The sequence below is a fragment of the Pteropus vampyrus genome, unplaced genomic scaffold (genome assembly GCF_000151845.1).
Source record: "Pteropus vampyrus isolate Shadow unplaced genomic scaffold, Pvam_2.0 Scaffold165, whole genome shotgun sequence".
Taxonomy (NCBI): domain Eukaryota; kingdom Metazoa; phylum Chordata; class Mammalia; order Chiroptera; family Pteropodidae; genus Pteropus; species Pteropus vampyrus.
This window is the reverse complement of record NW_011888946.1, coordinates 226,399-253,750: the sequence shown is the minus strand read 5'-3', so window position 1 is coordinate 253,750 and position 27,352 is coordinate 226,399. Positions and strand designations below refer to the sequence as shown.

Below are 27,352 nucleotides of genomic sequence, written 5' to 3'. Positions count from 1 at the left end.
GAATTTCTTTTTTTTCTTTTTTTTTTTTTTTATACATAGTATTTCAAATGTATATCTGTGCAAGGGACTCTAAAGTCTCTGATTATAGTGTCCCAGATGCTATTATGTTTAATGGCCTAGGTACTTGATCTTAGCTGCATATCAATATTCTTCCATGTTAACAATCTTGATCCTTGTTATAACAGATCCACTCTTCAAGGGCAAAGTGTAAAATCTTATACCTTTCTTAGTTTCTGTAACCAATGTAAAAAATGCACATAGAAAAATTTGTAAGTAATTTGTGACCTCTAAGATAGTCCAGGCATAGTCTATGAAAAAGGATAAATTAAATTTTAATCAGTTATTTCTCACTTGCTAAATTCTTTATGGTGTGTGATCACTAGTGTCTCCCTCGTTCCCTCAACCCCACCAAAATAGCTCTTTTCATAAAGAAAAAAGAAATTACTGATTAATTTCATATAACGCCACAATTTCAAACTCAGGTAAGATAAATGGATGTTTCGTACCATCATCTAAGATAGGACTTCATATTAATCTCATTTCTCTGTACATATTTCAGTGCTTAATTTTGTTACCTCTTCATATCAAATTTGTTTCATTCACTCTAAAATATACCTCTTTCTTTATATGTCACATATTTTTCACAAAAACGAATGTTTATTAAGTATTATATTGCAAATACAAACACTTGTGTATAATACGAATAGATTATGAGGTCTATGGACAGATATTGAAGATATTGGTTATACAGAGGTATCACCGGGTAAAAAGATTTGCAGACATCAAATTCAGACTGGATTTACGGGACTAGCCCAGATGGAGCAACTCTGAGTAGACACGCTTTGGACACGGCTCCAGCTCTATTGCTATGGCTTCTCCACCTAGACTGTGTTCTAATAGAATCTGCCTGAAAGAGACCTGACCAGGCAAGATCCTTGATACTTTTTAAACTATGTGTTAAAGAAGTAAGGCAAATATATGGTCTCTGGCCAGGATAGGCCTTGGCAGGACCGTGAAGTTCTTGCCTTTCTGAAATTCTCTATGCCCTTGAAGACTCCATGGCCTCATTTGGTAGCCTAGTGTCCCAGTTCTCCCTTCACGCTATTTCCCTCCCAAACTTTACATTTTAAAAAATATCATTGTCCGTAGCTTTGAATGCCTTCCTAGGTATACCTGATTAATTAACAGAAAAACCAATAAAGTCAGTGGTAGTGGCTGGATGGTTTGTTGTTACTTTACATTTTGAAAATGGAAGTGTTTTTAGTTCTGAAAAAAAAATCAGCCTGGATTTAGCTGATAGTTGTCATTTTGCTTGAATCCTTTCATGAAAAAATAATCTCTAGAAATTTGCAGTTTCATGGAAAATTCACCCCATGTTGTTTTATTTCTATATGTATACACACACACACACAGAGACTTAAACATTTTTTTTGGTTGCCTCTCTATATAGATTAAATATTCTAGAAGATATGGACAGAGTTAAGTTTCTCAATATTTGTTTTGCCTCGACATATCCAAGGCATACACCAAAATTCAGCCAGGAAGTATGGCAATGATTCTCAAGAGACGTTGGGAGGAGAGGAAATGGAGCTGTCCTTTCTGCTCCTAGTTTGCACACCTGACCCTGCAGTTTAAGAGTCTTGGGTTTCTACTAGTGCTTCCTCCTAACTCAGCCCAATTCAGGTCACAGTCAGTAATCATTTTTATACTTCTGATATTTTTGAGATGTATAGTTTTTTCCTTCTTTACAAGTAATACAGTTTGGAAAGCATCTCTCTGTCCCTTAAAAATTATTTTTCCTTTCTTTTATCTTCTTGGCAGAAATGAAGCTGTAATTGTCCCACAGTTGAGTAGAGCAGAAATGCAAAAAAGAGGGGGTGCTTGGACTTGCTTCTTAACCTTGTGAATAGGAGTTTATTATACCCTATGAACTTTGAAAATCTTACTGGTAAAGAAGACATCCCCAAGCAGGCTACAGATGGAATGTATGGTACAATTCTACTCATTGGCTTAAATTAAAAAATAGATGGGAAGCTATAAGAATGAGTAGAAACTCTGTACATTAAAATACTTTAAATGATTCCATTTATTTAAAAAGAAAGCTCTAATACATTTAGAACAAGAGCCATCAGAAACGTGTACATCATTGCTTAGTCAGGTTGACTAAAAACGCAGAGTTCTTAAAATTTAGATTTTTGCATTTTGTTGGCTTGGGATCAAAATCTTTTCCACGAGGCTTACCAATAAACTTGAGCTTAATAAGCAATTAAGCTCAGTGTGTGGAGAACTGATTGGAAAAAAGTATTTTCACGCCTCCTTCACTAAGCTGCATTCTGATTCCTAATGCTGTATCCTAAGTTCCTCAATACCATGAAAGAGGCCTGCAAAGCAAGCAAGTGGATTCTGGTCACCAGAAAGGGGCAGCTTTCATTGGGCATGAAGTGGCTGTAGCGACGTAAGTCGGTTGCTTGTACATACAGTTAAGATAAGCATATCAGCAGGAGTGTGGGTGTACTGATGGTTCACTTGAGGAACAGCATGTGACCAGAGTCAGCTCTTTAGGGCTGCACATCCTGGTGAGGTGTCTTCACTTTCTATAATCGACTATGGTCTGGGCATCCCCTTTTCAAATCCAAATATATCCATTTGTCAGACTGTCTTAGTCAGTTTGGACTGCTGCGTCAGGAATACCATAGACTGGACAAACCTTTATTTCTCACAGTTCTGGAGGTTGGCAAGTCCAAGATTAAGGTGCCAGCAGATCTGGTGTCTGATAAGGGTCCTCTTCCTGATTTGCAGTGGTCACCTTCTTGTTATATCCTCACATGGCAGAGAGCAGAGAAGAGATGAACTCCCTCCTGTCTCTTCTTATAAGGGCACTGATCCCATTCATGCGGACTCACCCTCATGACCTAATCATCTCCTAAATCGCCACCTCCAAACGCCATCACATGGCGGGTTAGGGTTTCAGCATGCTACCTTTGGGGACACATTCCATCTATAACACAAAGTCACCATAATGACACATTAGTGCCATCATATATGAAATGCATCATGTATGAGATCTTGAATACATGGATCCCCCCACCCCCATGACCATTTAGAAATATTTAAAAAGGTCAGTGCTCTCTTAACAATCCAGTACTGCCCGTGTCCTCACAAACAGGAATTGAACATGGGCATTGAAATTGTGTAGTGGTGTCTGTTGCAGTGTGTCCATCTAGAAAATAATCTGGAATATCCTTATTTTAAAAAATATCTAGAATATACATACTATATAGATATATATATATATATATATTTTTATTTTTAGTATACAGAACTTTTAGCCTTTCAGGGGTTAGGTAGATATTCATTTTAGAAACAATCCATTATTTTGTATAAATCAGTAGTTTTTAAAATGTGGTACTCCAGGTAGGCAGGAGGCTTTAACTAGAGCATGTATATCTAGATCAAGTTCATACTTCTCAGTCCTCCTGAACTCACACCAGCCTCTTCAGCTTTAGTATTTCTCTGTTTCATTCTCTCTCTCATGCATTCTGATAATCATCTATTGCCTTGTGTTATCATTTAGCCACCTCATATTTTTTAACCTTGATTTTTTACTTTTAGAGAAGAGAGTGTTCAATAAATTCTAGTCCACGTCTTTCCATAGAACACTCTTCTGAGCCCTTGAGAAGAAGCCACTGGATTAGTCTATTTATATATAACAATCTACATGTGAGATGGTTTTATTGTTTATACCTAAAATGAGCTCTGAGAATTATCAAGGGCATTTTTTGTTTGTTTGTAGGGGGAAACAACTATTTTTGCCAGTTCAAAAAAAAATAGGTTAAATAACAATTTGCTTCTATTTAGGATAGCTATTACTGAAAGTATACTTATGATGTTTCTTTTTTTAAAAAAAAAATATACATAATTACAGATGGGATACACACCACTACATGTGGGCTGCCACTACGGAAACATCAAGATTGTCAATTTCCTGCTCCAGCATTCCGCAAAAGTTGATGCCAAAACAAAGGTAAACACCTTTCCCCTATGCGTCCACCAAAATCGTAGACTTTGTGTCCAAGGAAATAAGAGTCATTTCTTCCACCTTCCTTCCACAGAATGGGTATACACCTCTACATCAAGCAGCTCAACAGGGACACACCCATATAATCAATGTCTTGCTTCAGAACAATGCCTCCCCCAATGAACTCACTGTGGTAAGAGCAAAGGGGCAGCTAAGAGAAGAGGGAGGAGATGGGCCTGGGCACTGGTGTCTTACATTTTTTGTCGTGTGCCAATGTTGCTTTTTCACTTTCATTAATAGGCATGAACAGAATATTCTATAAAATGAAGGAAAAAAAGGACAATAACTATATTGTGAGCTATCCAAAGAGAAAGATATGATTAGTGTTTCACACTTAAAAACTGTCCCTCCACCTAGTAGGAAGTGTGTGTGTGTGTGGTGTGTGCACACGCCTGTGTCTGTATAGAGAAAGAAATAGTGTTTGTTTTCTTGATTACTCAGAACATTAAAAAGCCTCAGATTCTGAGTGCAATAGTCCAGACTCTGCTGTATGAGTAGAAACAGGTTAGGTGGGTTTCATGCAAGGTATGTCTCTGATGAAACAGCATTTTGTGGGTGACAGTGGGATGGGACAGATGAGACATTTGCCTTAGGTTTTGTATAGGCGAAACGTGTGGAAACATACAGGCCCTGAGATGTGTGGAACGACTTGTTAATTCCTTGTCCACATCTCCCTCCTGCCAGAACGGGAACACGGCCCTCGCCATTGCCCGGCGGCTTGGCTACATCTCGGTGGTCGACACTTTGAAGGTTGTGACTGAGGAGACCATCACCACGACGGTAAGTAGTGGATGCTGGACCTTGCAACCCTGAGAGCCAGTTGCCAGACAGTAGATTTTCCCTGGGCTTTTCAGAGATAAACCTTCTTTCCTCCGTTCATAGACAAAGCCAGGTTTCCGAATGTTGCCACCTCATTGTTGGCAGTCAGCATTGTAAAATTCTAATTTCTGATATTAAGAAAACTTCAAAACACTAAAAATACGCTTTTAAAAGTTGTAATAGTAGCTCTACACTTTTTACTTCCTTGTAAAGCTAAATGTGTTTATTGTTTTGACATTTAAACAGTTTTAATGAAATGAAGGCAGAAATGTTTTAACATCGTTCTTTGGCAGTATTAGAAAATCGAAAGTTCTCAGTTGGTTCTTTAAAATATTTTAACTCACAAATGATAATAGATACATTATTGTCCTTGTAAAAAGAATAATTGTTATAAAAATAAAACATTAGAGATAGGATCGTTTTGATTTTTACCACCACTCTCCTCTTCCATTCACCTACTGGAGTTTTCATAGGAAAAACAATAGCTATTGTATTAAAATTCAAAGTAAATCTTTACCAGTAGGCCTTATTGCATCAGATACTTTTTTCAAGCTGCAGCCTTTAGGATAAGTCATTTTTTAACCCCATCTGGTACCTTTGAACTGCATTAGGATTTGGTAACTTTGGAATCAAGAGCAGATACTGCACTATATCAGAGGCTTATCTGAGTTTTTCCTGACTGCATAACTCAACACACAGATTTGAGATTGACTCCATACAAGGTAAATTTAGGACTCTGGGACATTTGCAATTATCAGCTCCACTTCCTTTTCTCATCTGCCACCTTCCAATATGAAAGAAGGCATAGTTAGCATCTGCAAAGTGTTTGTATATATAGTGCTTCATATAAAAAACAAGTGGAATGGCTCTGTAGCTACCTGTAGGTTGAGTTATTTGGCTATGTATATGCTTTAGAAACTAAATAATAAGCCTGCTGATTACAAGAGAGAAGTTTTGTAACACATAAAAGAGAAAACAGTAACTTTGATGGACTAATATGATAATTATCAGTCAGGGCACATTTCTAACTTCAAGATATTTGTGTAAGAGACAAATTTCCATATACGCTTTCATATACCTCCTGAGTATGTCATTATCTTAAAATCTATTATTAAATTCTCAAGAAAAGAATTCAAACAAATAACATTTATTAATCTTAATTTTATAGACATCCCATTTAGCTCTTCCTAGGGTTGGGAAGGAGAGGGAGGAGGACAAGGTATTAAAAAATGGCCAAGTATGACCGTGCTGTAAAAGATTTGAACTCACTACAATAAATCTATAAGACTTCTATTTCAATGTTATAGTGCTTGAAACTTGTATAATAGTTCAAAATAAAAATCTTATTTGGTTGAATGTAAATGACTTTGTCACCTGTTAAGAAAGTTCAAAATGTTTCTTTGATCAAAAAAAAAAAAAGTTTTAGGAGAAAATAAAGTTACCGCTTCAGGAAATTTACTGACAGAGAAGGATTTCAAGGCTCAGATGCCTAGTGAAAGGCAGAACATGTCTGGGAGTTGAGCCATTTCACTGTCAGCATCATCAGACAACTTGGTTTCTGCAAGACAGGGAGGACCGGGCTCATGCCAACAGGAGTGGTCCGGTCAGCCTAAGGAAGGAAATGAGGCTTCCACCAAATGAAGTGCTCACATTGGCTGGAAAAGACTCCATCCAGGCCCCTAAAACTTAGAGCAGCATTGTGGTATTTGAGATTTTATTTCAAGTTGAGACACCACCTTGTCAGCCTTGCTGTAGCAGTTGCATATAATCCAGTTTGCACAAGGGTTGATGCCATTCAGGGCGGAGTCTGTGATCTTAAGCTCACTAAACACAGTGCAGCCTCCACCACAGCTGGCCCTTTGCACAGCGGGTTACGGGGGCCCCATAGTCTCCATAAGCAGACTTAAATGTTTAAAAACACCTTAAACAAAAAAGCATCTTCCTTGTGAGTATCATGTATGATGTGGCACTTCTGAGAAAGATGCTTTAGTTAGTGACTTTACAATCATGCAGCATAGAAAACTGAGCAGCTAGAAGCTGATATTCAGGAGATATGAACTAAGCTGTTTAAATTGCATTATGCAAAATACTCAATTCCCTGAGTATCAATGAGCAGAGTACATCTATCACTCACATATGTTTCTAATACCATTGATAAGGGGAATCAGGGTTTCTTGGCAAAGTGGTTGAATCTAGCTAAACCTGGGGTAGGAAATATACGAGATTAGCCTGGAACATCTTGCAGTGCCAAAAATAAGGAAATAGCCTCCCAGCTAAATAAGTAAATAAATAAGCACACGCAAAATAATGGAGATATGTCAAAGGGACACAGGAATCAGTTGTTACCAATGTCCAAAGTTGGAACAATTTGAGCAACAATAAATAAAATAGTATTAGAGTGTAGTGCAAAATATAAAATAAATATTCACGAGGCCAAACTGATAAATCAATGACTTCCCAAGTAGGGAAGAAGAGACAAATTTCTCAGGCAAAAAAATTCCAAGTAATTTATGAAAACACTTCACCCTGAAGGAGGTGGGATATAACTCCCCACTCTTAAATCTGTGTTGAACATAGTGACTTCCTTCCAAAGAAAACAGTGTGAAAAGGGAGGCGGGGGGTGAAATAGAGTAATTTCACAATGGAGAAACCTGACACACACTGCCTCAGCCAGGTGACCAAGGTCAGCGTCAGCACTGGTAAGTCATGTTGCTGGTACCCTTGATACAATGTGATGACAACGGCACTTTACCTCTGTGTCTTCCTCTCAAAACCATATATCCCCAGTCTAATGACAAAAACGTGAGACAAATCCCAACTGAGGGACATTCTACGAAATATCTAACCAGTTCACCTCAAAACTGTCAAGGTCATTAAAAACCAGGAGAGTCTGAGAAACTCACCCAAGAGGAGACGTAACAACTAAAGATAAAATGGTACCCTAGATGGGATCCTTGGAACATAAAGAGGACATTAGGTAGAAACTTTAAAAATCTGAATGAAATATAGGCATTGATTAATAATAATATATTAGTATTTGTTATTTTGACAGATGTACCATGCTAATATAAGATGTTAACAATAGGGAACACTTAGTGAACTCTCTATACTATCTTTACAATATGTCTGAAAATCTAAAATTGTTCTAAAATATTTATTTTAAAAAATGTTCAGTTGCAGTATTGCATACTGGAAGAGGTACTAAATGATGCTTTATTTCAGCATGATAATTGAGGACAGGGGTGTAATTACATTTATCAAGCATTGTAAGAGCTACAGTAAGAACCCATGGATTTTACCCTTTCTTAGTTTTAGTAGTCTAGCTTTTTTTCCAGTTGCTTTATTGAAATGTGTATCTTCATTTGTCTCATAGACTTTCTTATGCTCAGAATTACAAAAAGACTGGTTTTGAAACTAAAACATTAAGTCATTAAGATTTTCTAACAAGTGATGCCATCAGTGTCCTTAGATGGTTACAATTTATATAGGTAAAAAATTATCAAAGAGCAAGTAAGAGGTTCAATAAGACCTTTGCTCTGTACTATACTGTTCTTTAAATTTTTATAGAGGTTACTATGATCTTGCAAATGTATTACTTCTAAAATACTTTCTTCATATACATAGTTGTTAAATTATGTAATTTATGCAATCTCAATATTTTGATTTATTCCTGGAATTAAAATGTACACAAATAGGCAGGGAAGACAAAATAAGTGGCTAACTTGACAAGTAGTAAAGACATGTTTTTTGCTGTTCATTTGGCTTATCTTCAGCCAAGATATTTAGTAGAGTGGGGTGGCAGGTTCAACATCAGACCATGAAAAAAGTATAGCAGTGGTCTAGGAGAGGCGACATCTCTCTGCTCTTTTCCTTTGGAAAGCTTAATTAGGGACTTAAATCTCTTAAGCTGGTGTCTTTTGCCCCTAAAATTCTTTCACCTTGCCATGTATATGGTGAGAACCTTAATGCTACTGAAGGACAGTTTTGATGTCTTTTCATATGTGGGGGCTTCAAGATATGCAACACATAAGTAAACTAATAATAAACCAAGTAATTTAGAAAGAAATAGTCTCATTAAAACATGCAATCCCCTCACACTGAAGTAATTGCTTTTTTTGTTACTAGACTGTCACAGAGAAGCACAAAATGAATGTTCCAGAAACAATGAATGAAGTTCTTGATATGTCTGATGATGAAGGTATGAAAACTCCCTTTGAGTTCATAATAATTAAGAGCGACTATGTATTTGTTTCCTGAGAAAAGTTCATTGCAAAAAAAAAAATGCTTTCAGGAACATTAAAATGTGTGTTGTAGTATCAAAAATATGCGTTTTTCACACACTTACATTGTTCACTTAAATCATGCAGTTCGTAAAGCCAACGCCCCTGAAATGCTCAGTGATGGCGAATATATCTCAGATGTTGAAGAAGGTATTTGCACATTTTTATTGTGATGAAACTTAACCACCATCTTTATCTCCCATTTCTTTGAAATATAACACTTCCTTGAGTTACTAACTTTTCATTTTATTGAGATTATTAATTTATATGTCACTTAAACAACACATATTTGATATTAGTTTGTCTTCTTTTAGTCTCTTCGAATCAATTCTTGAAACCATTTTCCAGCTTGAAAATAAGTGTCACTAATTATCTAGACTAGATTCTTTCTGTTTGTTTCTATTAAGCAGGAAATTGAGGTTTTTATTATTGACATCTGAAAATCTAGAAAAGAAAATCTGATTGATGCTTATAGCTAAAATATATTTTAAGAGAAAGTATCCTTAAAGGCAAGGGATTAATTGCCCATTCTGTGATTTACTCTAAACTTTGTAGTAAAAGCACCTTTTGATCTTGAGCTAATAATGAAAATTCAACCTAAACAAAACTGCTTTTAAAATATAAATTTTTAATATTGATTTTATGAAAAAAAATCAAAACATAAATGATTATAGCTATACTTCATGTGCTTAAAAGAAACTGTTTTCTGCCTTACTTAAAAATCAACATATTTTCTCATAATATATAGATATATTAGAATGACATCTTTAAAAGTTTCACTAAAAAACTAGCATTTTTACAGTGCGTAAATATCATAAAGATGGCAAATTGTGGAGTGTTGCTGGAATAATGAAACATGTACTTTTGTATTATACTTATGTTTCTTTCTTATATCATTTAACTCTCCAAAACTGTATTCTGTCTTATTGCTTCTTCCATTTGCCATCCTTCAAGTAGTATTTTTCTCTTGGGCCAGTCTTAGTGTTGCTAGACTTTCTCTGCCTTTAGGAAATGTTCCCTATTTTAATTATTAGTTCCTTCTTTGATTTGCATAAATTTCATTGGAAACCTAAATAATGGGCAAGCCTACCTCATCCAGTCACGCTAACTTTTCTGTGTCCCGTGACTGCCTACTGTAAGTATGTAGCCGGGGACTGCATACCCAGGATAGCTAATGGCCTGGTGGCCATCAGGGACCGGAGAGGACTTGTCTCCTTGTTTGTAAATATCGTTTTGATAAATGTTAAAGGCTTTCATTCATTTTTCTTTCTTTTCCTCTAAAACATCAGCTATATGTTTACCTCTGTTCTATCCCCAAATGGATAATATTTGTATCATCTTTAGGACTTTAGGAATAAAATGTCTTACTGTCATATTATATTTCAGTGCCTTCTTATGCCACATTTTCATAGTAATTTCTGATATGCAGACGGTAAAAGAAAAATAGATGTGTATACATGCAATTCATGATGTCAAAAGGGTGTTTTTCAAATGAAATTATTATGAAATATAATATGACATTCACAGGCCTAAAAATTTGCTGGTTTTTAATAAAATATCCCAATGATGAGAAGCCACGTTTGAATGGACTGTATAATAATATCCTTATGTATGTGGATAACTAACCAAATATTTACAAAAAAATAAATTTTGAATGTCTTTATTTGGTGATAATTGATCTAGCTATTTAACTAGAAATGATAATCATTTCCTTTAGGTTTATCTCAGCTTGGGAGTTTGAAATCAATAAGCAAATTTAATTCTCATTTTGTCCATCTTTAAATATATCGGCCCTTGTTTTATGGATGTGTCCATGGGTTGTTGGAGTCAAATGGTTTTTGATTTCAAAATGATCAAAACTTTCATGTGGAAAGGGTTGCTTAAAGGGTACTCGGTCTGAACAACAACCATTTAGTGCTGGAATTGGCTCTATAGAATCCTCTGCTCAGGAACTCTTTTTCTCAGGAGCCTCAAATGATGGGAATTCCCTGATTCCCAAACTGCCTATTTCATTGTGGACAACTCTGACTTTAAAATTCTTTTTATTAAGTGTCTGTAACTTCTACTCATTGATTCAGGCTCTGATAGATTGGGCACTGTATAGAACAAAATCTGCTTCTTCTGTGTGACCATCTTCCAAATATTTAAAAGCACTTTCGCTATTTCTTCTTAGTCTTTTTTTTCCCCTCTAAGCATGTTATCACTACTTCCTTGCACTGTTCTCTCACCATCATGCTCTACCTCCTATGCACATATCAATGTGTCTCTGTCCATCTCAAACTGAGAGGGCCAGAGCCGAACACAGAATTCTAGGTGTCTGATCAAAGAGTATAGCAAGGCTGTTGCTTTGTCCATGGAAGATATTTAAAATCTATTATTGAAGATTAAGATATTTTTGAGGTTAGTTATAATATACTTTTAATTTGTGTTGGCTGATGTCCTTAAATTTGGCTGAAATGAACCCTGGTAAGCCACATTGGCCCACCATGTATTTACATCATTCTTTGCTATATCAACTGCCATTTCTTTATTACGGTAAATCCCGAAACAAATTATTTTGAAATTATAATTCTAAAAGGCCCCTAAAACCTTAATGATGATTTTGACCTCTGACTCATTTACCTGAGAGTTTTCCCTAAGCTTTGCCACTTTAGTTGGATCGGGGCTGCCTGTTTCAGGAAGTCCTACAGACAGTGGCAAATGCTTATTTCCATGAAACAACAGCATGCTGTGAAAACTTCTCTGTATAATCACTAGAATGAGAGCATTTACACTGGTATCCCAGGGTACTGAGAATATCAGCAGCTTTTTAAAGCAAATAAAAATAATAAGAAATGTGTATGGTTAGCTTTTCTCAAGAAGGAAAATAATGAGTTCGTAATATGGGAAAATATTTTAATTCTGAATAATAAATATGAGTTAATATTAAGGGAACAGTGCCAATAGTAGTCTCTATTTCCTTTCTCTTTTTGCTTTCTCTTTCTCTTCTTTTTTCCATCCACTTTGAGAAATTAGTGTAGGAGAAAGAATGTTTGGATTACTTTCTCAAAAAAAATAAAATAAAAAGGAAAACAAGTCTAGACAATGTTATCCTAGGGGAACAATGGAGCCAAGTTACAGAGTAGAACAAAGGTTGAAGTCTCAGCAAAACAGAGCAGTAGAAGAAAAGGAGAGAAAGCAACATTATTTAAGGCAGGTTTTTAAGCCCCACATTATCCAGGTAGGGATGAGCAGAGCTCAGAGGCCTAGACTGATTCACAAAAATCTTAATGCCCTACTGTCTTTTTTCCCCAGAAAATATGTTGCATACATTAAAATTAATATAAATACAACATTAATATCTTGATTCTAGTGCCAGCTTGATTCTTACATTTTCCAATTCTGTTTGTAATTAAAAAGAAAAGAAAGGAGTGGGGAAGGAAAGAAAAAAGAAAGAAAAGAAGAGAAGGAGAAAGAAGAGAGAAAAGAAGAGGGGGAGAGAGAGAGGAAGGAAGAAAATCGAGATTAAGGTTCAAATTGTCTTCTAGCTTAGGCCCCCTCCCAAGAGATTTCACACTTGACCTTAGTTCAACACTGACTTTAAATGATAAATTTCTGTAAAATGTATTTTATACATTTGAACAATGTAGAAGATGTTGTTTTTGCCTACAGAATTTTAGTGGGTTGGTTTATCAGAACAAATTTAAAGAGCTTTAGTGGGACATAATGAGAAGTAGAATGAAGCCATGGAAAGTAAAAACCAAAAACAGGCTCTGTGAAATAGGACTCCGCTAAGAGGTTTATGAGACAACTGAGTGAGGGTACCCTTGCTGGAAAGAATTATTTAAATCTTAGCTACTTACAGATTTGATAGAGCTATAAAACTTTCAGGATCAAATGTAGATACTAAATATTAAAAGAAAAAATAAGCTAAGTACAGAGGTGGTAGAAATAAATATCAAGTCGGTATGGGTTTGAGATAAGATAAAGCAATGAAATTTTAGACCAACATCAAGCATGAGGAGAGTCATGCTCAACTCACCTTTGTGCCAAATTCAGTGCCCCGTGAATGCCACAGTAAATTAAAATCCACAGATTTCAAAGAACTAAAAGGGGTAGGTCAGTGTTATGTAGCCCATGCTCTCCCTTTTACTGATGAAGAAGCACAGCCCAAATAAATGTTGAGTTGCTTGGGCAAAAAAGGTGAAAGAATGAAGAAGTATAAATTAGTAGCTACAAAACAGTCACGGGGATTTAGAGTATAGCATAAGGAATTATAGTCAATATTATGGTAATGGTTGTGTTTAGTGCCAAATGAGTGCTAGAGTAATCGATCGGGGGATCACTTCATAAATTATATAAATATCTAACCATTATACTGTGTACCTAAAACTAACATAAAGTAATAAAAAACAATTCTTTATTCTGAAAAAAAAAAAAAAAAAAGTCAACCGGCTTGCCTAGCCAGATTAGTGGCGGAGCTAGACAAGGAGACAGATCTGAGTGTCTGTCGTTTTAGTTCATCTCTTTCATTGCCTCTCCAACATGATCTGTTTTCTTATAGACAGAACTCAAGAATGTATTTTCTTAAGCTTCTAAAAAAATATATGTGTGTTTAGGAAAAGGAACAGATCGTGCTCTTGGAAATTATCACAAGGTAATAAGAATTACTTTTTAAAGGTCTTAATGAGACTACAGTAAAAATATTATACCTTCCTCAGGCCATCTTAGCAAAGGAGATATGCAAACCAAGATGCAAGTTCAAGTAAAATATAAACTATAAATATGACTATAAATATAATTTAGATTAGAAGAACCAAAAGCAAATAGTTTTAGTAAATATAGCCAAGTATTCTCAATTAGGAGACAATAAGTAGAATTTGACTTGGCACAATCTGAGATTCAGAAAAGTAGGAGAAATACTTTGGGAAATGTGAAGCTGCATATCAAGAAAGCCACCAGGAAAATACTTTCTAGGACTTCTCCTCACCCAATACCTAGGACTATCCTACTATCCTAATCTCCTTGTCATCTCAATAAATAAATCAGACTGTTATGTTTTTAGCAAAGCCCTTGGAGATTAGCTTGCAGCCAGGTAGTCCAAAGAAGTGGTGGTTGTTATGTAGAAGTCGTTCTTCACCTGCAATTTTATCATTGTTCAAATGCCTCTTAAATCATCTAGCCTTTTGTCTGATATTTCTCTGCTTACAACTGATCTTTCAAATAGACATTATATAATTGCATGTCACTCTCGGCAATAAAGTCAAGCAGACACTTAAAGCAGAGACCAAATCTTATTCTCCATGGTATCCCCAGAACCCAGAATAGTGCCTGGTACACAGCAGATCTTCAGTACGTGTTTAGTCAATTGCATTGAAGTGGAGGGAGAGGCAAGGGATTTCTGAAAACAGGCAGGATCAAGAAAATTTGCCTGCCATGCTCCTTTTTCCTTCTGTTAAACCCCTTCTCACCAAGACAGTCCTAAACTGTATATCAAATTCACTAAACAGCTTTATAATGATGCCCCCAGGGTTTATCTGCATATCAAAGAATAATGAATTTAAAGGAATTTCCAGCTATAGAAAAAGATCTGTGGACTGGGACTTCAGCCTTTATTATAAAATAGAGTCCATTTTATCTTTGATAGCCTGTCTTTGGAATTGCAATTATTTTCATCCACACCGTCCACTTCCCCAGCTAAATGCATTGAGATTCTCACAGATATTTTAACTCATCATGCCCTAAACATACCCTCCAAAACAGTGTCTCTTCCCACCCTTCTCCATCTCAGTAAATGGGTCTATTACTCAAGCCAAAACCTGTGGTTATGTATAATTTCTCTCTCTCTCTCTTATTTTTTTTTTTTTTTTACCATTCATATCCAGTCCATCAGCAAGTTCTATCAGTTTTACTTCCAAAATACATCTCAAATCCCTCTTCTCTGCATCCCCACAGCTACCACCTTAATCCCACCTACCAGCACTTCTCTCATGGAATACTACAGGAGCCTCTTTACAAGACTTCACTTCTACCCTCACCCCATTGACTCAGTTTTCTGCACAGCATCCTCAGCAATCTTTTACAAGTATACATTGCACCATGTTATTCCATCCCCTAGCTTAAAACCCTCCACACTTAGGTTTTCAAGATTCATTCATGTTTTTACACATAGTTGAAGTTCGCTCATTTTCATTTCTTTAAAATACTCCATTGTAAGCCTGTACCATAATTAAATTATCCATTCTACTGTTGATGAAAATGAGGCTTGTTTCCATTTTGGGGTTATTGCAAACAAAGCTTCTATGAACCATCTTATATATGTTTCCCGGTACACATATTTTCCCAGTATGCGTACATTTCTGTAGTGTATAAACCTAGGAATGTGGTTGCTGGGTTGTAGGTTATGCAAAGACAAAATTCATCAAAACCAGGTAACACTAAAGCTAGGATTGTCAAATTAGATAGCAGGTTATATATTTTTTTTAGGCAAGAAAAAAATATATATTGTAAAGGAAGTGATTAGTGGTAGAGGGATAGTAACGTGGGAGGCTCCTGAAGTGCTGATGTTCTGTTTCTTAACCTGGATGGTGTTTATTTTATAGCAGTTTGTTAAATGTACATTTCCACTTTACATAGTCATATGCATGGTTGCTGTATTTCATGATAAAAGTAGCCATCTTCCCACAAATAATACAAATACACACCAAAAATAGCACAAATAGACAACTAAAATAAAAACCTCCCAAGGTTTTGCATTGCACTTAGAATAATATTCAGTCCTTAGCGCTGGTCGGTAAGTGCTGTGGGGTATGGCCCCTAGCTAGTTCCTTTTTCATTGTCCTCTCAGTCACACTTTTTGATTTTTCTCAACTTATTAGTCACAAATTTCTGAGGGCAGCAAAATTTTTCTATAAAGGGCCAGTGGTAAATATTTCAGAATTTTAAGGCCATGGGTTTCTTCCCCAACCATGCAACTCTTCCTTTGTAGCACAGGAGACAATACTATAAAAATGAGTGTGGCTGTGTGACAATAAAACTTGATTTACAAAAATAGGAGAGCAGTCTGGATTTGACCCACAGACAGTAGTTGGACAACTTGTGATTAATTTTATTTCCTTTCCAATTAGACTGTTAGCTCCATGGGAGCAGAGATGTTTTTATCATTATCAGAGCACTTAAGATATATGCATAGAGGCCTTCATGGATGAGCGTGTCCACTGGTTAAATTCCACACATTTATTTGTATCTCTGTCCCTCCACAGCACCCATATAAATGAACACTCAACATCATAAATAAGATACTTACCATTTATTGAGCCTGTTCTGTGGGTGAGGCATTGAGCTACATACATTTTATGCATTATGTTACTTAACCCAGTGCCCCTGTAATTTAGAACCATTAGTATTCCCATTTTTAGGTGTGGAAAATCAGTTCCAAGCAGGTTATGAAACTTGATCAAGATCATAGAAATCAGTGCAGAAGCTTATACACAAATCTATGTCCTTAACCTCTAATATCAATAGTGCCTCATAATTTAGATGTCACACGCTGTTGAATTATTACAAGTTTTAAATGAGATCATGTATAAAGGGTTTAGCCAAGAGATGTCAGTAAATGTTAGTTATAAGGTATCTTATCTTGCTTAATTTTCTCAAGATAGTTGAGAGCATTATCAGTACTATTATTACTCCTAATTTACAATCAATGCTAATGTAAAGCCCTAATTTAAGGTGTTATTAGTCCTGATTTGAATCAAGAATTCTGAGGCTCACAGAGTTTAAAATACTTTGTCAGGTTCACGTAATCAAGGAAATTGGAATTTGAAATTAGTTTTTTTGCTTCAGCTTTCTATTCAGTGAGATACCATAAGAGGAGAACAGATAAAGCAAGAAGGAAATTTAAAACAAGGGGAGATTACTGAAAGCCTCCAGAAGGAAACATTTTAAGAAATAGATAGAATTTGGACAGACAGACATTTGGAGGGTGGGGTGGGTAAAAGGGTGGGGATCGGGCAGAAGTGTTCCCAGTTTAGAAAACTCTGTGGTCCAAGTGTCAGAGAGAGGATTCCACAGAAGAGCCAGCACACAGGGGCACATGAAGCTGAGTACTGTTGTGAATGAGGACCCCAGGGCAGGACATGGGAGGAAGAGACGTGGTTCTGGAACACCTTGGGCACACGGACATTTAAGAGAAGGAAAGCCAAAGGACACGGAGAGGGAGTGGTGAGCAAGGGATGCCGGGGGACCAGAGAGTGGGTTTTAGTGGAAGCCACGGGAGGAACTTCCCTGGGAGGATCCAGGCAGTTGAGCATAGGCAATATGGGAATTCCCTGGTGACCTCCATGGCTGCCACGTCCATGACATCGTGAATGTAGACACACAGACGGAGTAGTTCTAAGTGAGGAAAGTCAGACAATGAGTGTATTTTTCACCCAAAAATCTGTGATAGAATAAGTAGCTGCAGTGGCCTGTGGAGTGAGTGGGTAGAAGGATTGTCTTAAGAGTTGGCAAGAAATCAAGCATGCTTGTTGACTAAGGACAGTAGGTTTTTATCATTTGCCCAAAACAAGTTGTAATTTTGAATATACTTCTCCTCTCCACCACCCCCTCATACCAAATTATTTTAGTCCCTGCTCATCTACCTGGAAAGTCTGACCTGCTTCATGTGGAAGTGGGGCCTAATTTGACCACCCCTTGCTCCTTCCCCCTCACACTTGGATCCAACTACAGAGAGAAGAAAATAGAATGTCAGCATTGAGAATGCTTGGCTGGGGGAAGGCAGGGTGGTGTGCAGAGAGCCAGGAGCAAGAGGGGTTAGAGAACTAGAGGAAGAAGTTACAAATGAGAAGGGGTGGTGTGACCATCTGGGCCAGAACCGCAATGAGGATGAGAACTGACAGTAGGCCCTGGGTGTCTTTATCTTATATGTGCACTTCTTAGGTATAGGTCAGAAATATGAAACCAATAAACCATTGCCCTGCACAGTGAAAGGCAGTCTGGGTATAAGAAAGTGGTCAAATCCTTGCCCACTTAGTACCTTTTTTTTTACTTGGGGACAGTGATCATGTTCTCATTTTGTACATATGGTCCTTATGCACCTAAGTAATGAAAAGCCGAGACTAATGAGGTCTGGATTTGGAATCGAAGCTAGATGAATAGCTAAGAAAGAATGAATAGAAGAAGGACCCAGTTGGCAGGACACTGCCATCTTGAATTTAGCTACCTAACATCTCTGCAAATAAGAACCAACATTTTAATGCCTGATTTCAGAGGGGTACTTTGTAGCTAGTAATTTATTCATCATCCAGTCTTGTTTACAAATGGCATAGATTTGGGATAATGAGAAGAGTGTTAGAAACTTTATACTCCTTCCTAGCTGCATTGTGTTGTTAGTCTTAGATGTTCATTTGACAAAATTAGTGTGCTATCTAATCTTACTTAGATGACTAAGAGGAATTTTGGGATTGGGGTTAAGGAATTTTTGGATTGGGGTTAAGGAATTTTGATAAGAACATGAAAAAATTATAGTATCTGTCCCAAACTTGTCTTTCTCTACCTCTTCACAGGAAAGATACTAAGTTATTTTTCCTTTCTGGGATGAGTTTGTTTATTAACCCAACCAAGATCACAGGGGACGTTTTTCATTGGTACATCTGGAAAAGTTCCAACACTGAGTCATGCATGCTTACTTTAGAAACTATGTCTAGCCTGGATTAAGGAGCAGTAAACTACTATACAGTTTTTTAAAAGAAGCACATCTAGTGACAAAGAACAGAACAATATTTAAGAGTAAAGAAGCAAACTGACTTCTCAAAAAAACAAACAACAACAACAACAAAAAAAACAGCCTGACCAAAGAGTTGTTTGTTCTATGGGGTAACAGTGACTTATTCTTGTTATCATTTAAAAGATGTGCAAACTTTGCTATGCGAGCCTGATTTCTTGTTGGCCACCTATGAAGCCAGAACCTTATGAGCAGATAGAGCTAGGAAAAGGAAAGAAAGAAAGCAGTGGATAGCCCTCCCATAAGAGGTACATGAATCCCTTAAAATGACACATACTTCTTCAGCCTTCTTAAGACCACCTATTTCACTCATTGCTCATCAAACATGTTCTCAACTTACCTCCATTGTTCTCACATGTTTGCAAGGAAAGCAAGATAAGATTATATTCCAGCACTTAGTTTATGTTTTTAAAGAACAACCACTGCTGCCAAGAGATGCTGGAAAACAAATGGTTAAAATGAAGGCCTCTAGCATATGCTCATTCCTGACAGAGGGGACAGGTGGAATGAGAAGGGTGCAGGAGCAAGAGCTCACTCCATTCTTTACCTTGGGCTTGGGGCCTCCCTGAGCCTCCAATCATCACAGAAGGTACTGGAGCTATGGACACCTTCCTGACCTCCAGCCAGATGCAGGAATACCTGTGCTACACATATGAACTGCGGGTGGCACAATTCCATCATCTGCACATCACCTCCGTCCTTGTATCCATCTCTCAACATTCACAGGAGGCCTTGCTTAATATAAGCTCCTGATCCCAACTGCAAAATGCAGAGCAAAATATGTGCAAATCTGGAATCCAAGTAACTTTCTCATTAACCGGTGTATGACTCCAGAATAGAATTAGACATTCACAACTAAAATTTGAGTAGATCAGGGTCCTACTACTATCATATTTCTCTTCCTTTCTACTCTTTTTTGCTTTTCTGAGAATGCCGGTATCAGGAGATTGAGAGAAAAGACATGTGAGCAAATATAGTCATTTGGATTCCCGATGCTGAATATCTATTGTCTAAACATTAAGGGAGATAAACATCTTTTTATTAAGATTTTGAATTGATGGAGAATATATCCTCTTCAATGTTATTTGTATTTTTATTTCCCTCATTTGAACCTTCAAAAAATAAAATGTGCTGAGTCTTATCTGTCTCATTTCTAACGGGGTTAATACCACATGGAGTTGCCGTTAGGATGAAAAGAAATAAAATACAGGAGCCATTTAGAACAGTGACAGGCAAATAGTAGGTGCTCAGTAAATGGCAGTCACCCTTTTGTTTATCAGGTGGATACAACTGTCTATCCTGCTTCCTGCTATAGGAAGAGAATTAGGGAGCAGAACACAAGAGGAAGAGGGAGAGCTTTGAGAGTTTGGGTTTTCAGTTAAAAAAAAATGTAGGTGAACACAGAATTGCATTTCCACCAACTGATGAATATATGTTGCTTGTCAAGTGATGCCAAATGTTATTACATAATCCAAATTCAAGGGCCCTAAAAATATGACCTAACCAGCCCCAGCCCATTTCCCACAACTCGGTTGCCTATCACTCCAGTGAAACTGCCTGCTTGCCGTCCTGGGAGCGTTCTCATTCTTTCCCTCTCATGCTTCATTCTCTGGCTGGGAATGGCCAACTTCCATTTTTTTTCTTCTTTCTATTATCTTTACTCACACACCATCCATTCAACATCTACCACATCTACTCAATCAAATGTGATGTCCTCTTCCTTTGAGCTCATGTAATGCTTTGTAATTTCTATTGTACATCTCCTGTCATTGCGGTGTGGTGGTTAAGAACTCGAATTCTGCAACCTGACTGTGTGGGTTCTAATCTAGATTCTACCACTTACTAGATCTGTGAGTTCTGAAAAATAATTGAACCTCTCTGAATCTGTTTCTTCATCTATAAAAGGACAGTAATAGTACTTGCTTCAGAGGGTTGAGGATTAAACGAGCCATGCATATAAAGTGCTCACTTAGCACAGTGTCTAGCACATGCAAGGCACTAAAACCGTAGCCAGCAGGAGTAGTAGGACAATGTATTATTATTTGTGCCCTTGTCTTCTTTAATGGAGACTAAATGCTTCAAAGGCAGTAGTTGGCTTTATTCATAACAGAGGTCTCAGTGCATTGCTCTACTATCTTGCTACTCAACGTGTGGTTTGCAGTCACCTGGAAGTTTGTCATACATGCAGGATCTCAGGATCTACTCTATACCTGTAGAATCAGCTTCTGCATTTTGACAAGGTCTCTGGGTGATACAGATATATATATATTATAGATATATATGTACACTATATGACACATATATTATATAATATATAACATGATAATATAATATGTCATATGTAAATATACATATATTACAGATATAGATATACATAGATAGATAGGTAGATATTGAAAGTTGAGAAACGCTGCACTCGATTCACTGAATTCAGTTGCTGAAGATGATGTTTTAATTATTCTAGTAATTCCTACCAGGAAAATAGACACTCAGTACTGCCATTAGATAGCTATTATTAATTTGGAAGATCTTTTAGACCACTGGTTATCAAAGTGTGATCCCTGGACCAGCAGCATCAGATTCACTTGGGAATTTGTTAGAAATACGAATTTCCAGGTGATTCTAATGCAGCATAGAGGTCAAGATTGAGAACCACTGCTTTAGAAGCTATCAGAAGTACCACATTAATACCATGCATCTCCTTCTTCCTGCCTTATTCTTTTCTTGCTTCATCTCAAGAAGCAAGTAAGGTCGAATATTGTAAAATATTGGGTTTCCTCTCTATGTTTGCCAGATATTTGTTGGTGCACATATACTTCTTAATATCTACCTAGTAGACCTGTATATATCAAAATTTCTTTTCAAGTGTATGGAACACACAGCCTAAATGACTTATCTGCAGTCCCTGTGTTTTGTTTTGTTTTAATTTTATTCATTTTTTGAATAGGTGATAGATGCACATGGTATAAAATTCCCAAGGTACGAGAGTTTACGGTGAAAAGTAAGTCACCCTCCTTCTCCTCGCTCCAGTAACATAGTTGCCACCTCCAAAGGCAATCACTGCACTTCCGTTGCACACATTTATCGAGCACTTATTATGTGCCAAGCACAGTTCTGGGCACTAAATGTGGAACCAAACACACAAAAATCCCTGCCCTCACAGAGCTTACATTTTGGTTACCAATTTCTTATAGTATTTGTTCAATAGCATAGCACATTGCAGTAGTTAAAAGCAGAACCCTGTAGTCAAACCGACTAATTTTACATTTGATTTTCCCCATATTCTAAGTGATCTTACTCCACCAGTGTGAACTGGGTTTTCTTTATCTTGAAATAGAGACAAGAATTCTATTTTATAATGTTATTGCGAGAATTATATAATACTCATAAGACACCAATCAGTGCCTAGAACATAATAAATGCTCAGTAAATATCCGTGTTGATGTGATCTCATTCTACTGTTCTATAATGTAGACAAGAAATAGTTAAAGGATATTTTTCCCCAATAGTTTTCATTCCTTCTCTTCACTATGTGATGATCAAAAGAATCACTTTTTTCAGAACAAGCACAGTAAATTTAAATCTTCTAAATTCTGATCATTGACTGCTTACCTATAAAACTATTTGCTGCGTTCTATTAAGAAATCAACTCCTAATAAGTCACTAGAGTATATAAACTATTCTTTATTCATTCTAATCATGCTTTTTAAAAATCCCATGTAATTTGGAGGGTCTCTACTGTTAAATCATTTAAGGTGTTTTATACTATTGATTTCAACTTTATAATGTTACAAAATACTTTGAGAGATTCTGCGTTTCACATCAGAGAAAATAAGCAAAGTTTCTGACAATATAATTTTGTATAGTTACCTTAAGGAACTTTCTGTATGATTCTGATCTCCATCCAGCTGAGAAAACAACTTTCAACCCCTGGAAATGCAACAAAAGTATTCCTTGGTGATGGTCTTAAGGGGGAAAAGAGTAGAAGAAAATTCCTTGCAAAAAAAAAAAAAAAGAAAGGGAGAAAAAAAACTTCTAAGGCATGAAAATACTTTTAACTGTTAAGCCAAGAACTGTTTCCTTTATTCAGCATGAGAAAGATCATTAGTGGGCATAACAAAAGATTGCAAGGAAATTGGGTTAGGTATATTCCAGGTACTGACACTGGGCCACTGACTCGGAAGCTAAAAAGAATGAAGGTCACAGTCGTGATAATCATTTAATATACGTATTATCTTTCCTTCTCTCCTGGTCCCTGATTCTATTTTGTATTATTTCCTAGTAGACAAAGTGTATGAATCTTTGAAAGGTTGATTGTGGTGCTAGAAACCTCTTCTCTTAACCTAATCATGACAGGAGTACTAGGAAGAAGAGATAGCTAGGACATTGAAGTGAAACATCTCTGAATAGCTTTTGTTGTTTGTTTAATGATGGGATCAAGGTAGATTTGGGGTGTTTTATTTTCTTGTTTAAACATTTTCCAGCCTCTGGTATTTTATTGTCAGAAATGGATTAACAATATGAGCACCAATGCTTCAAATTTTGAAAGACATAAAATCAATACTAAACAGGCCAGGACTCCTCTCGTGGCATTTACCAGTGTACTTCTCCTGGATTTTGTCCCTGCTAATCATATAATGCACTTCGGAGCTAATTCTAATTTATTATGGATGCATTAAGTGACCAGTGTGTGATCTCTTTGGCTTACCTTTGGATCTTCTCGTGTCTACTAATTATTACAGTGTAACAACTCATCTCTGAACTCAGTGGTTTAATTTATTATCTCCCGTGGTTGTGTGAGTTAACTGAGCTCAGCTGGGTTCTAGAGATCTTTTATGAGATTACAGTCAGCAGCTAAGGTGAGAGTTACATGGCAGAATGTTCCATATAATGTCTTCATTCAAAAGTCTATCACCTAGCTAAGATAACTGAAACAGCAGAGGGTTGGCTGAGCATCTCTGTCTCTCTGTGCTGTCTCTCCATATAGCTACCTTGAGCTTCTTTACAAGCATGGCAATCTCAGGATAGTCAAATTTCTTACACTGGGACCGGCTTACCCCGAACAAGTGTTCCAGTAGACTTAAGCAGAAACTGCAAGTTTTCTTTTAACTCAGACTCAGAAGTCATGCCAAATGACTTCTGCATGTTATTGTTCAAGAATCAAGCCACTATACCTAACACTTCTAGGAAACAAACCTGCATAAGTACTCTTAGTAAGTGGGAAATTGTGGTTCTTGGTTTAAAAACAAATAAACCAGGTATATCTGATGCTGTATAAGTGCTGTCCATTAATCAAATTGCCTTGTGTTGGCTTGTACACACTTATAAGAAGTGTTGGTCAGAAGCTGCCTGCCACTAATCAGAATATTTTGGAGGTTGCGGAATGTATTACAGGCAGTTAATAAGTCACTCAGTACAGTTCACGTCATTCTTCTCTAATTTTTGGTCTAATAGTGTGTAGTACCGTACAATAATTATAGAATATGTTATTTATTGAAAGGAAAGTGAGTTAATTTTGTTATTATTGTTCATTCATTCATTCAAAAAATATTTGTTGAGTGCCTATAATGAGCCAGGCCCTGTGTTAGGCAAAAGAGAACAGGGACAAGTTGCTGCTATTGTTGAATTTTGCCCTTGTGGGTATAAATAGCAGCAATTTTAAATGCTAACTCTATGAGTTCATGCTTTCAAATGCTCGGAAACTAGACAAAGCTCTGTTACAGAATAATAGTAACAATTAGTGCTTATAAACCCTTACTTTGTGCGTTATTTCATTTAATCCTCTCCCCACGCCGCTACCCCCTGTCTCCCTGGCAGAAGTCTTAGGATAGAGGCAGAGTTTCTTTCTCAGTTTTGTAGGAGTTGAAACTGCGACTCAGAGTGAAGAATGTTCCAAAGGTCACCAAATCAGTAAATGATGGAACTTGGGATTTGAATCCAGAGCATCTACTATGCAAAACTGCATTAAAATAATACCGTTGTCTTAAATTCCATACCTTTTAAGAACGGTGTTCACTCTTTTAAAATGGTGAACGCATAATTACTTAATGTCATAAGGCTATTTTACTCAATCTTTGACCAAATGTTATTGACTGCTTCCACTTCCACCCCCACCCCAGGCTTCTTTTGGTTTCACAATGATCATTCCCAAAGTCTAAGAAGGATGGACAAAACAATGAAAATTTTATTTACGTTTGACTGTATACCAGTCATCAGGCTTGACATACCAAAAGATTGCTAAGTTGCTGTGGCATGCAGATGAGAAAATAACCAACCTCTTTAATAAAAGCAGTCATGAATTCCAAAAATATTTGTGGGGCACTTACAATATGCCAGGCCAAGGAAAAATTTGGTTTCTAATCTAGAGGATCTCACCATCCAGGAGGAGAGACCAAGCAGATGTTTCTAATGGTAATCTACTCTGATAAGGGAATCTCCTGTGAGAGTCACCTCATTTAAGATGGTGAGGATGGGAGGAGTTCTAGAGTCAAAGACTGGAGAAATTTCTCAGGTGCAGAAGAGAGGTGAAGGTTCCATCAAGAGACTGTACCCTATGTAATGGTTCAAAGTCTAAAGACTTTCGTGATTCTAGGGACTGAAATGCTTCTGTATAACAGAGGGGCCACGGTGGGTGTGGAGGAGTGGCCAGGGAGAGGCTGGCCAAGTAGTCAAAAGGGCAGACGCTTTTCATTGCAATACCTGTGAGGAAGCATGAGTGACAGTCATTGAATAAGGCTTTGCTGAGTATTTTGGATTTTAAGCGCAGTTTTGGAACACAGATTAATGTTTAGATGTTTCCTCCATTTTAACCATGGCTTTCCCTTCCTTTCTTTACGGGTTTGGCAATTATTCTTTGGCTTGGTAATATTTTTCAATATGTACCAAGTATTATAAATGGCTTCCCTTCTATTTCTGCATATTTACAATGTTAATGACAGCCAGGCTAGTCAAATGAAAACATCATTTCGTCTTAATAGTAGATGAGCCATTTATTCATTTATTTATGTACTTATCCAGGAAAAACAAATGTTTCCCACTTCATCAATTCTGCAAATTCAGATTTCTGTATATTTAGGTAACAATCCAAGAGATAGTTGCATTATCATGAGAAAGTGCTACAAATCACTTACTTCAGCAAGATGGTTTCATATCCTTTACTTTCTAGCCTGAGTCTCCAGCTATTCTGAGAAAAAGCAATTGAAATTGCCTCATCGTACTCGTACAAAGATGGAGGATGCAGAAGTCCCCTGCTTAGCTTTTTTCTCCTGGGCCAACATAAACAGGGTGGAGCAGCTGAGAAGGGAGGCCAGGGGTCCCAGAAAGAGGGAAACAACGCAGTATAGTTGCAGAAGGACCTCCTCCATGCCGCTTCCTACCCATTGCAGCAAAGACCCCTCCAGCCGAGAGCAATTCTCTCTCTGCTTCTCTCTCCAGGGACCGCTCAAGAAGGGAGAATCAGTTTGCTCCTTTGTATTAAAATATGTATTGAAAAATATGAAAGAGTTGAGCCAAAAATAAGGCAGACCATCCACTCGCTTTTTCTAGCTTATCTCACTTCTGCTCTTTTCTTCAAATTCTTGATAAAAGGCAGTGGTGATGAGTAAGTGCATTCGCAGGAACTTCTTGGAGAGTTGTAGAAATCACTGCTGCTTCTCTCTGCCCCACATTTTCACAACCTCAACTCAAGGGCAGGCCCTCCCTCTCTTTTTTCTCCCTCCTTCCACCTGACAGGGACCATAAATAACCGAGGCTCCAGCTCAGGGTGTTCCCAGCTGAGAACAAAGTTGAAAGTTTGCCTGGAGCTCCCTGCTACTCCCCGCCTAAGCCACTTCTTTGTTTTCTTCTCCTGTTTTTCCTCTACCTGGATTGGCCGGCTCTTCATTCATGTTGGAGAAGAGTCACCTCCTAATTAAATGCAGCACTTCGCTTGCTCGCTAGCTCACTCGCTCGCTCTCCCTGGATTCCAAGCTGTCTCGGTTACCCGGTTAGGCACTGAGCACTGGTATCAAATTACCGAAAGTCTACACTCAAGCAGCCCTCATATTTACATACAAATAACTCCAGGGCTTGCATTTATGTCACCATTGGGTCCTGCTAGAGGCTTGCCAGAGGAGTTTCTAATCCAATCAGAAGGAGCTTTAAAAGGATGTCTGCGGAGTGATCAAAAGGATCTTCATCTCAATTAAGAGTGGCCAAGTTTTGTTCCTTTTTTTCTCTCTCTGAAATATTGAAACTCTTTGAACTCTGATGAGTAGGAAAAGATGTGTAATTCCTCAATTGCCTACGAGGAGACGAAGATACTGAGAGGAACTCGGTGGTAGTGGTGAAGACGGTGGATAAAAGCCAGGGATTGGTTTGTTTGGTCTGATTTGGAGGTAGATTCTAAATCGCTGGTTAAAGAATTCCTGGAAA

General features: G+C 37.3%; 1 protein-coding gene and 1 long non-coding RNA gene across 2 annotated transcripts in view; one reads left to right on the top strand and one right to left on the bottom strand.

Annotated features, from left to right (window-relative positions):
• Positions 1 to 27,352, top strand: part of ANK3 (ankyrin 3) — a 596,679-nt gene that overhangs the window by 472,047 nt on the left and 97,280 nt on the right. The window contains exons 20-24 of the mRNA XM_011370216.2: positions 3,926 to 4,024; positions 4,113 to 4,211; positions 4,763 to 4,858; positions 9,023 to 9,095; positions 9,265 to 9,327. Coding sequence (XP_011368518.1) covers positions 3,926 to 4,024; positions 4,113 to 4,211; positions 4,763 to 4,858; positions 9,023 to 9,095; positions 9,265 to 9,327 — 430 coding nt within the window. The remainder of the gene's footprint in view (positions 1 to 3,925; positions 4,025 to 4,112; positions 4,212 to 4,762; positions 4,859 to 9,022; positions 9,096 to 9,264; positions 9,328 to 27,352) is intronic.
• LOC111745770 lies at positions 159 to 26,513 on the bottom strand. The gene is made up of 3 exons (XR_002782787.1): positions 26,071 to 26,513; positions 22,811 to 22,870; positions 159 to 2,998 (listed from the first exon to the last, which is right to left on the bottom strand). It is a non-coding gene; the product is annotated as an uncharacterized LOC111745770 (long non-coding RNA).